The following is a 15,976-nucleotide window of genomic DNA, read 5'->3' on the forward strand; positions in this document are numbered from 1 at the left end:
AATAATCGCATATAGAAATCAGACATGCGGTTGTACCCAAGTCGTACAACAATCAGAGTGGGTACAATCAGCTTGTCCATAGATGGTTTGAATCTCAGCCGGTCCCTGCTGAACCAGCCAAGATTCGAGCCATCTATGGCCGGCTTTAGTCCCCATGTCTGAACACCTGCTGTGCTCATACTATTGTATGGAGAATGCAACTGGAGGAGCTTGAACAAACAAAGTTGGGCAGAATGCCCAAAACTCCCAGGTTGACATGAGCAAAGTCAGGAATTATGAGAGATCTCGCTGTTTAAATATTCAAGACATATAAGAAGCAGAGGACTGAATGAGTCTGTCAGGGTGCATCTTTCAGTAAAAATAACTTTTGGATGGCCTGACCTTTTCTAGAGCACTCTTTTACTTCCTCTACCCAATTCTCGTCTCCTGAACTACTCTGCACTACTGGTGCACTCTGCTACTTCCAGTATATCTCTGTTCTCATGAATTACTCTTTGCTGCTGGAGGACTCTGTTCCTTCTATCAAAATTTCCTATTCTGAAATACTCTGCACTGCTGGAGGACTCTGCTCCTTCCTCCATCTAACTATCCAATCCTGAAATACTCTGCACTGCTGGAGGACTCTGCTCCTTCCTCCATCTATTTATCCAATCCTGAAATACTCTGCACTGCTGGAGGTCTCTGCTCCTTCCTCCATCAGTCTTCTCCTGAAATAATCTGCACTGCTTGAGGACTCTGCTCCTTCCTCCATCCATCTTCTTCTGAAATACTCTGCACTGCTGGAAGACTCTGCTCCTTCTTCCATCTAACTATCTTCTCCTGAAATACTATGCACTGCTGGAGGACTCTGCTCCTTCCTCCATCAAACTCTCCTCTCCTGAAATACTCTGTGCTGCTGGAGGACTCTGCTCCTTCCTCCATCAAACTCTCCTCTCCTGAAATACTCTGTGCTGCTGGAGGACTCTGCTCCTTCCTCCATCTCACTATATTCTCCTGAAATACTCTGTGCTGCTGGAGGAACCTGCTCCATTTTCTATCTAATATTGATGGTGCACTAACCTGCATACATGCAGCTAGGCCCTCACTTTCTCATGAATGGGCTGGTCTCTATCTCCCACAGAATCTAAATATTCCTATATCTAGGGGAGAGTAGTGACAGATCTCTTTTTTCTCTTCAGGGTAACAAGCCGGTGATGGTGATGGAGTACTGGACAGGATGGTTTGACCACTGGGGAGGAGACCACCATGTTTTTGATGTTGACCGTGAGTAGTTTTTCTTGCTTGCCTGGAATGGGTTTGGTCTTCTGCTGCAGTAAGTGAGTGTAGATTCTTTATTTCCCCCAGAGATGGTTTCAACCGTATCTGATGTACTAACAAAAGGAGCCTCCATTAACCTGTATATGTTTCATGGTGGCACTAACTTCGGATTCATGGCCGGCGCTCTTCACTTTCACGAGTATCGTTCAGATGTCACCAGCTATGGTAAGCTCAGTCTCTCTTTTTTGGAATGGTAATGCTCCCGTTGATGAGTTCAGACATTGGGAGTAGTAGAGGGTCAGGGTAAATCCATCACAGCCCAGCTTTGATAATTTTATGTCACATGAATGCTGTCATTTTGAATCAGATACTCTCTTCCTATGTCTCTGTGGAACTCTGTTGGTTGGTAAGATCTTCCCACCAGAATTCTCAATTCTGTCCAACTAATTGCAGCCATTAAAAGGCAAATGGTGGCATCAAAATAGCCCAGTGGATTCTCCATAATGTAATATAGAAGCAAATGAAACCTCCATAATGTAATATTAAAGCTAACCTGGACAGAGAGTAATATGGAGGTTGCCATATTTGATTTCACCTTCCGAAAATGCTAGTTTCTTTAGTATTCTGATCCGGTGCTTTCAACATGTAGAGGTCTGTTCATAAAAAAAAAAAAAAATGCTTTACAAATGTGTTGGCATTCATGCAAAAGTCATGAAAAATACCTATTTCTATATTTGCCTTTTGTAGGATGAAAGTAATATTCCCTAACATTCTTTTAAAGGAGCAGTGATTTTAATAATGCTTAAAGTGGAAAAATAATAATGTAAAATTCTTTTAAATATAGTGCCTTGGGGGGGCTGTAAAGTGGCGCATCTGTACTGTGTATAAAACCTGCTGCAGCAAAACTGGCATTTATAATTATTATAAGTAAGTGTTGAGGTTAGCCAGTATTTTATTGCAGAAAGTTGGGTTTGATCATTTTCCCTAATGTCTGCCCATGTGTAAATATTGCAGCCATTGATAAAGGATGATAAAGCCATTTGATAAAGCCATTTTCTCAACTCTAAGAGAGAAAAGCTTGCACAGTTAAAATATGGAGGATATTGTTGCTGACTTTCCCTATGAAAATGCCATTTGTTTGGCTTGTATGCTTGTGGAGGTGGGTGCAGCATGGTGGGGCAGCAGAATCACACACACACACAGTCCAGATGCAATAGAAAGAACTTGTATAGTAGGCACAGTATAACAGTTCACAACAAGCCCGGCGGGAAAGCAGCCCGACCGGGAACACTCACGCGTGAACAGCAGATTGTAGCGGAGTAGATCTCAGCTGAATTGACAGCGTCTGTCTTGAGAGGCTGAATGTGGCCTGGCCGGTAAGGGAGATTTCCAGGAAGTGTGGAGGATCCCTAGGCTTTCCCTTCTTGCCTAGAACTTTTCCCCTGCTGCTATTACTGTTCCTAACAGATGGGTGACCTGTCCCTACACTACCCACATGCTAAATATGTACCAAACTCAGGAGCCAGGGTCTTAAATAGACTCCCCCTGACCCAAGATGGCCACCAGAGTCACATGGGCTGTAAGCATGTGGCCTGGCCAGTCAGGGAGGTTTCCAGGAAGAGTGGAGGATCTCTTTCCCTTCTTGTCTGGAACTTTTCCCCTGCTGCTATTACTGTTCCTAACAGATGGGTGACCTGTCCCTACACTACCCACATGCTAAATATGTACTAAACTCAGGAGCCAGGGCCTTAAATAGACTCCCCCTGACCCAAGATGGCCACCAGAGTCACATGGGCTGTAAGCATGTGGCCTGGCCAGTCAGGGAGGTTTCCAGGAAGAGTGGAGGATCTCTTTCCCTTCTTGTCTGGAACTTTTCCCCTGCTGCTATTACTGTTCCTAACAGATGGGTGACCTGTCCCTACACTACCCACATGATAAATATGTACTAAACTCAGGAGCCAGGGTCTTAAATAGACTGCTCCTGACCCAGGATGGCCACCAGAGTCACATGGGCTGTAAGCATTCCACTGGATCACTGCCCCAGTGACCAAGGAAACCATAGAATAACCATGTTCCTCTTAACCCTTTCCTTCTGCACTGCTGCTGCAGATAAGCACCACCTGCAGTGGAGAAAACAAACTGCACCTTTCTACATGCTAACCCAAAGCATTCATTACTTTCTCAGTCACTGACCTTAAAGAAGTATGCAGATCAGTAACTCTGATCTCACATTGACTTTACAACCTGCATGTCTGTTCCTGATGTTGCTCAGTGATGAGCACAGGGATCTCCTTACACTTTGTACACAGTGCAGAGGTCTCCCTCAGAGTATTTCCTCTTCTGGTGAAATATTTTATCCTATAACGTTAGGCTGTTTTTACCATAGGTTGAATGCTTTTTAACTCTTCTGGTCAAAAGTTCTTGAGGTTTTTTTTTCTCTTAGAATGTTAAGAAATGTTACAGTCACCCTATGAAAGGCAACAAATAGAAACATATTACAAGCATTGTGGGTATTATTTTAGATTTTTGTGCAAATGTGACATTCACATTGCAATCTCTTTATAAATAGACCTCTTAGAGTCGGTTCACACTATGGCGACACTACTTCGGGGGCGACTAGTGAAGTCACCGTGCACCGGCGACTTCACTACCAAGTTGCGGTAGTGTGAACCGGCAGTAAGAGTCGCCGACCAGGAACAGACATGCAGGTTATAAAGTCGCTGTTCCTGCATACCTATTCTAGGCCAATGACTGAGAAAGTAATGAAGGCATTGGTTTAGCATACAAGTCAGACAACTGGCATGTTCATAAGGAGAGGTCAGCAGTGGTATCCTCCATATTTTATCAGTGCAGGTTCCTTTATGTGTACAATTGTGGAAGTAGCTGAGATCACTACCTTTGTGATGGCCTTATGGGAAGGATGAAGACATTATCTGCCACTATTGAGATTCACCAGTCGACTCCCCTGTTGGTGGTTCAAACTGCATGTTGTATAAATTACATCCTCTGCTATCTATTGTTAAAGTGTATCTAAAGCCCAACTTTTTTTTTTTTTTCAGTTTTGGGCATATTCGTCCCGGTTCACACTACCGCGACTTGTCAGGCGACCTGGTTGCCTGACAAGTCGCGGCCCATTCAGTGCTATGGGAACCGTTCTAATAGGAGCGACTCAAGTCGCTCCGACTTAGAAAATAGTTCCTGTACTACTTCGGGGCGACATCGGAGCAACTTGCATTGACTTCCATTATGTCGCGCCGAAGTCGCGGTGCACAGTGACTTCACTAGTCGCCCCCGAAGTCGGATCGCCATAGTGTGAACCGACACTTAGGGGAATGTCAGCACCCCTGTCAGGTTTTTTTTTTTTTGCTAGGGACATGGGGTGATGGGAGGCTGGAGAAGTATTTCAACTTGGTAAATGGATTACTGTTGGAGCCAGGCAGGAGGTTTTTGATGTGAAATCTCTCCAATGCCTTTCAGGTGTTAGAAAAAATAAAATTCTCAGGGCCTAAGAATGTGAGGTTAAGTAATAAGTTTGCCATTGTAAAAAAAAAAAAAAAAAAAAAAAAAAAAGAAATGCGCATCGTTTTGCAGGTAAAAAATGTGCATTTTTTAAATTATTTTTACTAGGAACCAGCAAACAGAGTTGTATAAAGTACTCGAAACCCATACTTGAGTAAAAGTACAAGTGCTCAAACAAAAAGTGACTTGAGTAGAAGTGGAAGTGCTCGATCAAAAAGTGACTTGAGTAGAAGTACTAAAGTATTCAACCTTTTTTGTACTTAAGTATTGCAAGTAGTTTTTTTAAAAATTTTGCTACTCAAGTACTAAAAGTAAAAGTACCAGTAGTTTTGAAAAAAAAAAAATTGCTACTCAAGTACTGAAAGTAAAAGTACAAGTACTGTGTTATGTAGTTATTAAAGAAAGAAGTCAAAAGTTTGAACATCATATTGTTTTTTATTATTTCAAATGCAGCTTTTATTTATACATACAGTAGCATTTATTTTCCTATGTGCTGATAATACACACGTTTTGAGCTTCATGAAACCTGCCATCTACTGTTCTGGCAGTGGTAATTTTTATAATTGTAACGAGTAACTATGCAGCACAAAAAAAAAAATATCGGAGTAGAAGTATTGAAATCAATAGAAGAAGGAGAAATCAAGAAGTAGGAGAAAAAAATTCTACTCTAGGAAAGTACAGATACCCCCTTTCGGTACTTAAGTACAGTAGTGAAGTAGTTCTACTTAGTTACTATACATCTCTGCCAGCAAAGCATTGCACCGATGAGCTACAGGACTCCTGCAGACTGTCAGTGTAAGCTGTCTACTCATACCTTGTACGGGCAGGCAGTTACACTGTGACAGGAAGAATTAATGAACTACCTAGAGCGGTAGTAGGGAAGAGAGCCATCAGAGACCTGAAATAATATTGCAGTATAAATACATTTAATACATTTTTTGTATCTTTTTAGATTATGATGCTCCGCTGACTGAGGCCGGGGATTACACATCCAAATATTTCAAACTGCGAGAACTATTCAGCAAACATCATGGTAGTTTTAGCCTTTACAAATGTTATATGATACACTTACTGTATAATGCTGTAGGATTTTAAAACTACCCTTTGTAAAGTCATTGTAAAGGTAAACGTTTTTTTTTTTTTACTTTTAGGGTTCTTTCACACAGGCTTTCGGATCAGGTCCGCCTGTCAGTTTTTTCAGGTCGGACCTGATCAGATGCTTCTTGCACCTCTATGGGGCAGCGGATGTCAGTCAACGGTGACATCTCCCCTGACACCCGCTGCTATCTGATCTGATGTGGTTTGTGAAATCCGGGCAAATGGAAACCCTATTGTCCATCTGTCTGGAGGATCGGATCGGATGAAAACGCACAGCCGGTCCGTTTTCATCCAATCTCCCATATAGGAGAGCGGGGATCTGACAGCTCCATCTCTGCAAAGTAAGCGGAGACGGAGCGGTCATCCGCCTACTCAGCGGGATCAGCGGATGGATCCACGCTGAGCAAAACGGAGTCCACCGGGCAGAGTGCATGTGTGAAAGGATCCTAATGCATTCTCTGATATTCTGTGAGAGTAACAAGAGCTATAGGCCCCTGCTCCTGTCAGTCAAAATCTGAGAGGGGGGCAGATCTGAGCTAGGGTGTGTGTCTGAATAGACGCAAACAGTCCAGCTTGGTAGCGAGCCCACACGAGTGCCCCCATAGGAAGCAGCTTCCTATGGTGGGCACTCGATCGGGGGGAGGAGACAGGAGCGCCGGTGGGAACCCAAGAAGAGGAGAATCTGGTCTGCTTTAACATGTTTGTTATTTTTATTTAAAAAAAAAAGGAATCTTTAGTATCACTTTAAGCTGGCCATAGATGGATCGAAATTTGTCCGGTTCAGCAGCAACCAGATTACTTTTTTATCAGTGTGTGGCCTTCCCTGTTCAAAAGAAGTCAATAGTTAGATCAACGTCTGTCGAATGGACAAGTTGGAAAACATTTCTTGATCGGCAGTTGCAGCTGCTAATCAATGTATTCTGGGAGTCACTGTCAAAATATGGCGGGGAGGATTTCTCCATCTATTTCATTTGTTTGGATGGAGGGATCTCTGCTTTTTTTTATTTTATTCAGCCTGTTATGGCCAGCTTCAACCAGGGAAGGCAGCAGGAATATCTGACCATTATTTTCTTTTGTATGAAATGCGTCTCTTTCCATAAATATAAAGGGATTTGGCCAAATTATTGCATTTATTCACATAGTAGGCACAGACTGTCCATATCTTTTAGCCTGGCACACACTATCCGTTTTTATTTTCGTTCAACCCAGCGGACTGAACAAAGCAAAAAAAATAAATGAGAAGCTCTGGGGAGTTTGCTGTACTAACTATCCGTCAGTACAGCGATCTCACCGCTGAGCTCTTGTGTTCTGACAGGGGGAATGCCCCCCCCCGCCAGAATACACCGATCAGCACTCATGGCCGTTGGCTGCCAGCGCTGATCGGATATTGATTTTCCAGCATGCCCGTTTGACAGAGGCCAGCTGGTTAGCCAGCTTCTGTCAGACAGGCTGGTGTACGCACAGGCCGAATGTCATCTGGTTTCTGTTTAACCGGCTGATATTCTAACCATGTGTACCAGGCTGTAGTGCTGTTGATTGTCTCCACCCTAAAGCTGGTGTAGCACTGTCCCTGTAGGACTTGCTGTGTGAGGACTTCTTGGGTCTCCTCTTATTACCTGCAGACAGTCACCAGGGGACAGTTCACTCATCCATCCTTACTCCCAGTTGCTCGTTACTCAATAAACAGTCCAGGGGTTTTGGTTTTTGGGTATGGAACTTGGATGGGAGAAGAGACTAGTGGCATACTCCAACTTGAACTATTCACCGTAGATAAGGACAACTCTCACTTGGCCTCACCAGGTTTTTTGTGAAAGCAGACACACTGCTTTAACTATACTGCCACTTGTATGGAAGAATTAAGTCCTCTTGCTCTCTCTAGCAGCAGACTTGATGCAACTACATTATCTTTAGGACACTCTATAACATCCCTTTGATTGATACCTGTCCACTGACTCTTCTAGCAGAAGGGGTGGCCCTCTCAAAACAGGCCCCATGACCCAGATCTGTACTCGCTGTAGGCAGAATCAGATCCTCACCAGTGTCTCCCTTCCAGTCAGCTCTGTGGGACGTCTGAGTTCAGCTTCTTTCTGACTCTCCGGCCCTCAGGTCAACCACCTGAGGCCGCATGGCAGTTTCCAAGTAGGAGGGGCAGCCGCCCCTCCCTCTGGTGCCCCACTCTCCAGCTGATAAGACCCCGAGCACATGTGTCCATGGCATTTAAACAGTATCCCAGGAAGCACCAAGGCACTTTCCTCTGCCAGTCACCAGGGCTGTACTAAATGCCTGTGCACTCATTTGTCAGGTTTCCTCCCACTGTCCAATATGCCTCCCTATTGTACCAGTGTGAAACACTTTAGAGAAACTGAGCTTCACCTGAGCACCATGAGCAGACCTCATGAAGAGAGCAATATAAAATTACCTGGCAATCTCTCTGGTAAGCAGAAAAGATCCAAAAACGATATTCTCTCTTCTATCACCAACCTAGGAGGGTGCTACTTTGGCTATACACTGCTAGAATTTTAAAGTTCAGCCCAGAGGCTTTATGAAAAAATTCCTCCATCCATGCTATACAGTAGGGATAGACGAATCTCCCACTGTGCCCATTCCATTGTGACAGCTGCCGCTGGCGGCAGTTAGAATACCCGGTCAGAATATAACAGCAAAAATACTTTTGGTGGGAGGGAGCCGATGGGACCACTCATATAGAGAATTTTGGCTGGTTCATCAGGAATAACCAGCCTACGATTGATCAGCCAGGGAGGACTGCAAAGACCACAGTGCATTCATACACATGAGATCATTTCCCTCTACCGGCAACGGTCATCTCATGTCTTTGTCGGTGTAAGGGTGTGAGATAGCACTGAACCTTGTAGGGAAGAGCCCTCTCTGGCTGCTGAACTCATGGAAAGACCTAGGAGTGATTGGTCCTTCATTGGTGACTGAGGAGCCCTATGAAGAATAGTCTCAAAACTTTTCAGTGCTACGAAATCTTGAATTTATTGGTAGCTATGTATACAGCCATCCCGTCTCATGGTTCTACCCCTTATTCAGGGCTAAAAACTCAAGATTGCTGTTTAGTGTGGGATATAGTGTGAGATCGGACATTTTGAATGATGTAAAGCTATGGTTCAATTCTCAGTTGCAATCCAAATTTGTACACTTTTACCAATAAATTTACGATGTTTTGACAATCAAAAACTTTAAGACTATTCTCATCTCTATGGGCAGCCTAATACAGATAAGCCATATAGATCATCCATACATATCCATATAGTTACTATGTCGTATGTGTTTGATGTTACAGCGGAGCCACTTCCACCTGCACCCTCCCTGCTGCCAAAAGGGGCTTATACTGTAAAGCTGAAACGCAGCCTGTCACTGTGGGACGTCCTGCATCTGACAGGAGAGGTGAGACGGAGGATATTTTCTTACCTGCTTGGTTTATTCTCTGTAGGCCTGAGGTCAACAGTTTTATAGTCTGATCTACATAGTTTTAGAAGTGGTATCCACAAAGTATTATGTACATTTTTTGGATCAGACCAGTAAATGTAAGAGACAGCTGTATTATAAGAGTGAGCGGTATTCTCTATGAAATACATTCATCAATAATCAATAGTATAATTAATTAGCAAATGCATGTAAAATTTTTTTGCTGTTTGTTAAAAGAGAAACAAACATCAGTAACAAATACACAAAGTGGATAAGGGTCCTTTCACACGGGGCGGACCGTATTTTCTTCCGCTCAGGCACTTTTTTTTTTTTTTACATGGACACGGGTGACACTCTGGAGTGTCCGTTCCGTATATCCGTTTATCATCCCATCCGTTTGTGGATGATAAACGGAGATAATGTATGTCAATGGGATTGCGAATGTCAGCAGATGACACCGCTGACATCCGTTTTTGCGTCCGTTCCGAAAAATAGGGTTCTCTTCCTTTCCAAAAAATGGAACTGATCGGAAAGGATGCGAATCGGAGGTCAGCGGATGGTTATCCGCTGACATCCGCAATCCCATTGACATGCATTATGTCCGTTTTTTTCATCCGCAATGGGATGGGATGAAAAAATGGACATACGGACCGCCCGTGTGAAAGGACGCTTACTGGTTACCCCCATCTGTATTGGTTTTGTATTCACCAATTTAATGCAATCACAATAATGAAAGATGAATTTTGCTGAACAAAGCTGACCCTGCTAGCCATTATAAATGTCTATATGGTGATACCTTCTTACCAAGCTGAAAGCCCCATGTTATTTTGGGATTTAACCACTTGTAAATAGCTGGATTATTAATTCTTTTGGAAGGATACTTGTTTCCTGGACTAACCTCTGATATTTTCTTTTGCTTTGATCCCTGGCTCTCCATCTACAGCCATTTAAGTCAGAGGTTCCAGTAAATATGGAGAACTTGCCGGTCAACGATGGAAACGGCCAGTCCTACGGCTACACTTTATACGAGACGGTGATATATGGAGGAGGAAAGTTCCAGACCAAAGGACATGTCAGGGACCGAGCACAGGTGCCATCTCAGTTCCTGTACACCTTTTGTTATCACATACCTGATTTGAGTAGACTTACAAGTATGAACCCATCTCTATTCCAGGTCTTCGTGAGCACTCAGTCAGTGGGATTCATAGACTATAAGAACCAGGAGCTGGACATTGCAGAGGTTCCAGTAAGTAACCAACACATGTCATGTGGCCACATCTACCTCATATGATTTTTAGGTGGACTAGGGTACATGAAGAATGAGCTGCATGGCCACTAGTGACCAATCAAATTCCTTTGTCTTTTAGAGTAGTTTAGAGTCTTAGCCATTGAATAATATATAAAGTTTGGACTATAAGTGATACCCTCTGTTGTCTAACATAAGTTATTAAAAGTCAGGACATATAAGGTTTCTTCCTCAAGCATTATACAATACATATACAGTAATGCCTGATGAAGGAACCTAATAGATCCCAAAACCCTGCATCTTTAATAACTAAAGCCGGCCATAGATGGATTGGAATTTAGCTGGTTCAGCGGAGACCAGATTAATTTTGATCCATGTATGGGTAGGGTGGTTGTACAGAAGTTGATCTAACAATCGACTTCTGTACAACCGCCCTGTTGGAACATTTCCGCTTGATCAGCTCCGCCAGCTATAGGTTGTAAAGGTGATCAGTGTATTCTGATGGCGGAGAAGTCTCCCCACTGTCCGAATACAAAGGCACAGCGGGAGAATTCCCCCATCCACCTCAAATGTGTGGAATGAAGGAATCAAGTAATTTTATTTTATTTTTTTTGTTCAACCCACTGGTTGAACGAAAAAAGAATTAATCATCTATGGGCTGCCTTAAAGTGTACATCCAGCCAACATTTCTTTTTTTGTTTTGGATGGAGTGTGGAAGTATTGAAACCCCTTTCAGTTTTTTCTTCTGTTATCTGGGGCTCCTTTTACGAAGATTTACCCTTCTTTATTAGTAGAGTATGGAAAGGGTAAAACCTTGGTTACATTTTATTTACATATACTGTATGTCCCTGTTGCAGATTACCAGAAGGACAGGAAGTGGGGGTAAATGTCTCCAATGCAGCCCCTGATAGCAGTAAGAACACGATAGGAGATGTAATTCTTTCCCACTCCAATCCAAAACTAAAAAATAATATTAATGGTCTTATAATTTAACTTATCTAGTAAAGGATATCCATAAAAAGACCCTGTGGCCAGATCATTCATTTAAACAACAATGTTTTGTGCATTAAATACATATATATATGTGTGTGTGTGTGTGTGTGTGTTATTTACCTGTAAATGGCTCAGTTTTGCAGACAACTTAAAGCCTTGAGATGAGACGTTTGGAAGCCCCAGCAGACACAGAGCTGACTCTCTATAATAGACATTGTAATATAGGGTTGGTTCCTCCAGACATTACTAGGGGTTCATTGAGCTTTGGCAGACAGAGCTCCCATTTGATGGAGCCTGCATAGTTCTGGGGTTGATGCCACTTGGCAGAGTCAACTGTATGAACCCAATAATCTTTTTAGCTGTCTGTAAGGGGAACATTCTGACCAATACTGTAAGGATGACATTTTTTTCCACTGACACCAATGAATTTGTTTTTGCAAGGGTTCCCTGAGACCTGAAATTTATTTCGAGGATTCTTCTGCGGTTAAAAGGTTGAGAAAGGCTGCTCGGTAGTATTCCCTTTCATTCCTCCCCCAGCAGCTACATAAAAAGCTATGTAGAGAGCAGAGGAGCTTGGCCAGCACAGACCATAATTGGACACTCCCAAAGGAAGAGGGGGGGGGGGCTACGAAGTTCAAAGGGGGGCCTTGCTAGGGAATTGACTCCTTTCTGTACAAGAATAGGGGTTATCTAATACAGCAGAGTACAGAGCCTAATGGGTGTGAAAGGTGGGGCTTAAAGCTTTAATTAAATAAAATAAAAGTAAGTTTTCTGACAAGCTGAAATGTCACGTGTTCATAGAATGAAAGAACTGTCAAGGAAGGTCAAACATATGTTTGTTAAAGCCCCATTCCAGGCAAACCCTTCCAGTGCCCCCCTTTCCCCCCACTGCAAGGGGTAATTGCTCGTTAAGTCTAGGGGTAGAGGCATACGCTGTAATGCTCACCTTATGCCTTGCTTTGGCAGCCTTCTTTCAGGTCTTGTGTCCATTCTCCCAAAGCCTCTTCTCACTTGCCAGCGGTCACACTCTGATGTCATCAGAGTCATCAATGCAGGATTAAAAGACTAATAGTCTTGCATTATACACAAGGACAATGAGGACCTGTCCAACTCTGAGCATCGGAGAGAAGGAGGAAGTTCTGAAGCAAAGAATAAGGTAAGTATTCCAGCGTTTTTCTCAACACAAAGATTTAATGAACCACTACAAGGTTTTTTTTTTTTTCACAATTACCAGAGTTCAGCTTTAAGATGACCTTATATAACCTACTTTTTTGTTAAAAACTGGGGAGTTCCATGGCTTTGGCCTTCTGCTCTATGGTACTGGAACTCTTAATTGATGAACTCTGACCTTTGATATTCTCAAGTAAACCGTGCTGTAACTCTCACTGTGATAAGACACACCAATGTTGGTTTAATTTCTATTCAAAGGGTTATAGAAAGCTTCGAATATTAGTAGAAAACTGTGGACGAGTTAACTATGGGACCAGAATAAATGATCAGCGTAAAGGTATCCACATATTATTGTATTATTAACATTTGGGGGGTAAGATATATACTGAATAATAAACTGAATTGACATTTTATGTTGTGATTCATGGATGACCTCACTAACTACCTCACAAACTATGTAACTTTATCAGCGAGGAGCATCGATAGTTTCAAAAAACGATTAGATGGGCACCTTAACGACCACAACATACAGGGGTATACAATGTACTATTGACATAAACACACACGCACACACATCATTGGTTGAACTGGATGGACTGGTGTCTTTTTTTTCAACCTCACTATGTAACTATGAGCCCTCAACCAAAAAATGACTTTCTTAAAAAAAACAAGGGACTTGCGTCTCTTCAAATATGGCAGATGGAAGGCCAAGCTTCAACTTTGTAACCCTGTTCTGTGCAATACTAACACTTTGAATTGCTCGTGCTTGTTATCAGTAAGCATAATGCTGTAAAGGGGGTCAACTTCTTTCTTATATCTTTCAAAGATAAAAGATCTTAGTACTGTGTGTATCAATGTTGCATAGTTATTTAAAAGGAGGTGGAACAACATGAATAGGGGATGGGGGAATAACAATTATCAAAGCCTTGTTTCTTCTCGCTCTGGTCTCAGCACTGGTGGAATATTTAACATGTGAACAAACAGAAAGAAGCTCTCTGCAGGAAAAAGGTTGAATGTATGGTTAGTTGATGAATGAATTGAATCGGCACCACATCCCAATTACCATAAGACTAGCAAAAAGGTATACAACTTTAGAAGTACTTACAAAGACAAAACTTTCACACTAGCTAAGAACATTACAGTTTAAGTGTTAAGAACAATCCATAAAACTTCATTTTATGTTACATGGTTTTAGTGTCATCATTTTCATAGCGGTAGAGAAGTTGTTGATCCCAGCATGTTTCGCTCAATGCGGGCTTCTTCAGCAGAAAACTGCTAACACACTTGAAACTGTTTAAGAAACAAATCAACTAATGAATAAACCAGCACTCAAATAGCATCACATTAAATCCCAATTTATTGAAGCAAACAATCACCATGAAGTCCCCACCTTTGGGACCTCCCCTCTACCATGTTTAATTTGAAAGGGCTCACTCAGAGATCACGAGTAAGCCCATTTGGGTGAAACATGTTAAAGGTGAGGTACCAGTGGCGGGGTCTTCATGGTGATTGTTTGCTTCAATAAATTTAGGATTCATGTGATGCTGTCAGAGTGGAGTGAATTTTTTTCTGTTTGTTCAATTATCCAGACATGTTATAATGAGAGAGGAGTGCTCCTTTTCACAACCATCCTTCTGTGCAGCCAAAAACTACATTTACACTTTAGAGTATCTGTAACAGAGGAGAACACCTGAGTGGAAAGTATCACATGGTGACTGTCTTTCTCTAATTCCTTGACTGCTTATGAGTTCTATGGCTGGGGTGTTATACTAAACTTTTAATAGATTCCCTTTAAATGCAATTTGCATGTTAACCCTTTAGTGGGTCTTTCATTTCTGATTCCTTAAGGCCAAAACTATACGAGCAATTCAAGTAAGTGAAGCTTTCCAACAATTATTGCAGTTTGCAGAAATTAAATGTCGCCACTCGCGTAGGTGAATTGCGCTTGTATGATTAGTGGCATCTATTTTAGTTGTGGTCAATCATAGAGGCACTGGGATATTAAAACTTATTTGTAAAATCAAGTAAAAGAAAACTTCAAGCCCAACTCCGGGCAAATCCCTTGCAGTGAGGCTGTGCCCGCACTGCAAAAGTCAAGGCTAATTTTATCCAGGGGAGGAGCCTTTTACTCACCCAATCCTCCGATTCATGGCAAACGGTGCTCCCCCAGGATCCAGCATGGGCTTGATGATGTCAGAAACACTCCATCCCTCAAGATTACTAGATTAAAGGAGCCACAGGGACCGGCATGTGCTGGGAGAATCAGGCAAATATATCTCCTTGCTCCTCTCCCCTAGACACAAAAAGAGCACTTAACCCTTGCAGTGCAGGAGCGTTCACTGGGTCTGGCAAGGTGGCTCTCACACAGCAAGGCCCTCATTGGGTGCCTAACAGTAGCTCAAACCATAGAAATTGATCTAAGGGATTAAATAGTCTAAATAATTCTAACTATTGATGAATTTGTCATATTAAAACAGCCAACACATTTTGGGGCAAACTACTACTCCTTCATCAGAGCTCAAAACAAGATAAAACGTGAACCGCCACCCACCAAAACTTGAGCAGATTCACAAGAATCAGTAACCACTCAGATCTGTATTATGTCTGAAATTAAACTCTCCTCCTAGAGTTATAGTGTATTGGTTTGTAGGGTAGGGGTAGTAGGCCGGTGGTACTTCCTCCATGTTCCCCTCCTTGTTGGGTGCCAAGTTTGGGTCACATAGGAGGCCTACCTGGAGGTGGGTTCTGAGCTATGCTAGGCACATTGAATAGGGTCACTCTCCTACACATGGGGTATCTTTGTGCCTTGCTTACCCAAGGCCCTGGGACAAGGTAGAAGTCACTTTTAGGCCTAGCTCAACCTAAAGGCGAATCTACGACTCAAACATGGCCGTACACCTTGTACATTTGAATAGACGACTGAACTATAGTTAACGCTCTTGAACCCCATGTTATTTACACAACTACTGTCACTCGTTACCTTTAGGAGGGACAGGCAAAGCCAATGCCCTCTCCACCTGTCCAGCCTATCGCCGCTACCTCACTCCCAGTAAAGGAATTGAATTCCGCTGAGCACCTAGTGTGGACTCCATGCTTGCTGTTAACTCTCCCTAATCCATACCTCTGACCATGCCAGGGCCCTCTGCAGTGCAGATCTGCTCTCATTACTATGGGAGACGGACTGCTCAGAGCGAGTGCCAACAACTCCTTCATTGCTAGAGGACAGACCACCTGTCACAGGTGCATGTGTCATGACAGACTGCT

At 42.8% G+C, this 15,976-nt stretch overlaps 1 protein-coding gene across 1 annotated transcript in view; it reads left to right on the forward strand.

Annotated features, from left to right (window-relative positions):
- GLB1L2 (galactosidase beta 1 like 2) overlaps nucleotides 1–15,976 on the forward strand; it is a 95,556-nt gene that overhangs the window by 67,836 nt on the left and 11,744 nt on the right. Inside the window, exons 9-15 of the mRNA XM_082273720.1 lie at nucleotides 1,179–1,263; nucleotides 1,345–1,482; nucleotides 5,729–5,809; nucleotides 9,179–9,282; nucleotides 10,247–10,393; nucleotides 10,478–10,549; nucleotides 12,971–13,049. Of these exons, the coding sequence (XP_082129846.1) occupies nucleotides 1,179–1,263; nucleotides 1,345–1,482; nucleotides 5,729–5,809; nucleotides 9,179–9,282; nucleotides 10,247–10,393; nucleotides 10,478–10,549; nucleotides 12,971–13,049 (706 nt within the window). The remainder of the gene's footprint in view (nucleotides 1–1,178; nucleotides 1,264–1,344; nucleotides 1,483–5,728; nucleotides 5,810–9,178; nucleotides 9,283–10,246; nucleotides 10,394–10,477; nucleotides 10,550–12,970; nucleotides 13,050–15,976) is intronic.

This window comes from Pelophylax lessonae (assembly GCF_965119305.1).
Source record: "Pelophylax lessonae genome assembly, chromosome: 12".
NCBI classification, from domain to species: Eukaryota; Metazoa; Chordata; class Amphibia; order Anura; family Ranidae; genus Pelophylax; species Pelophylax lessonae.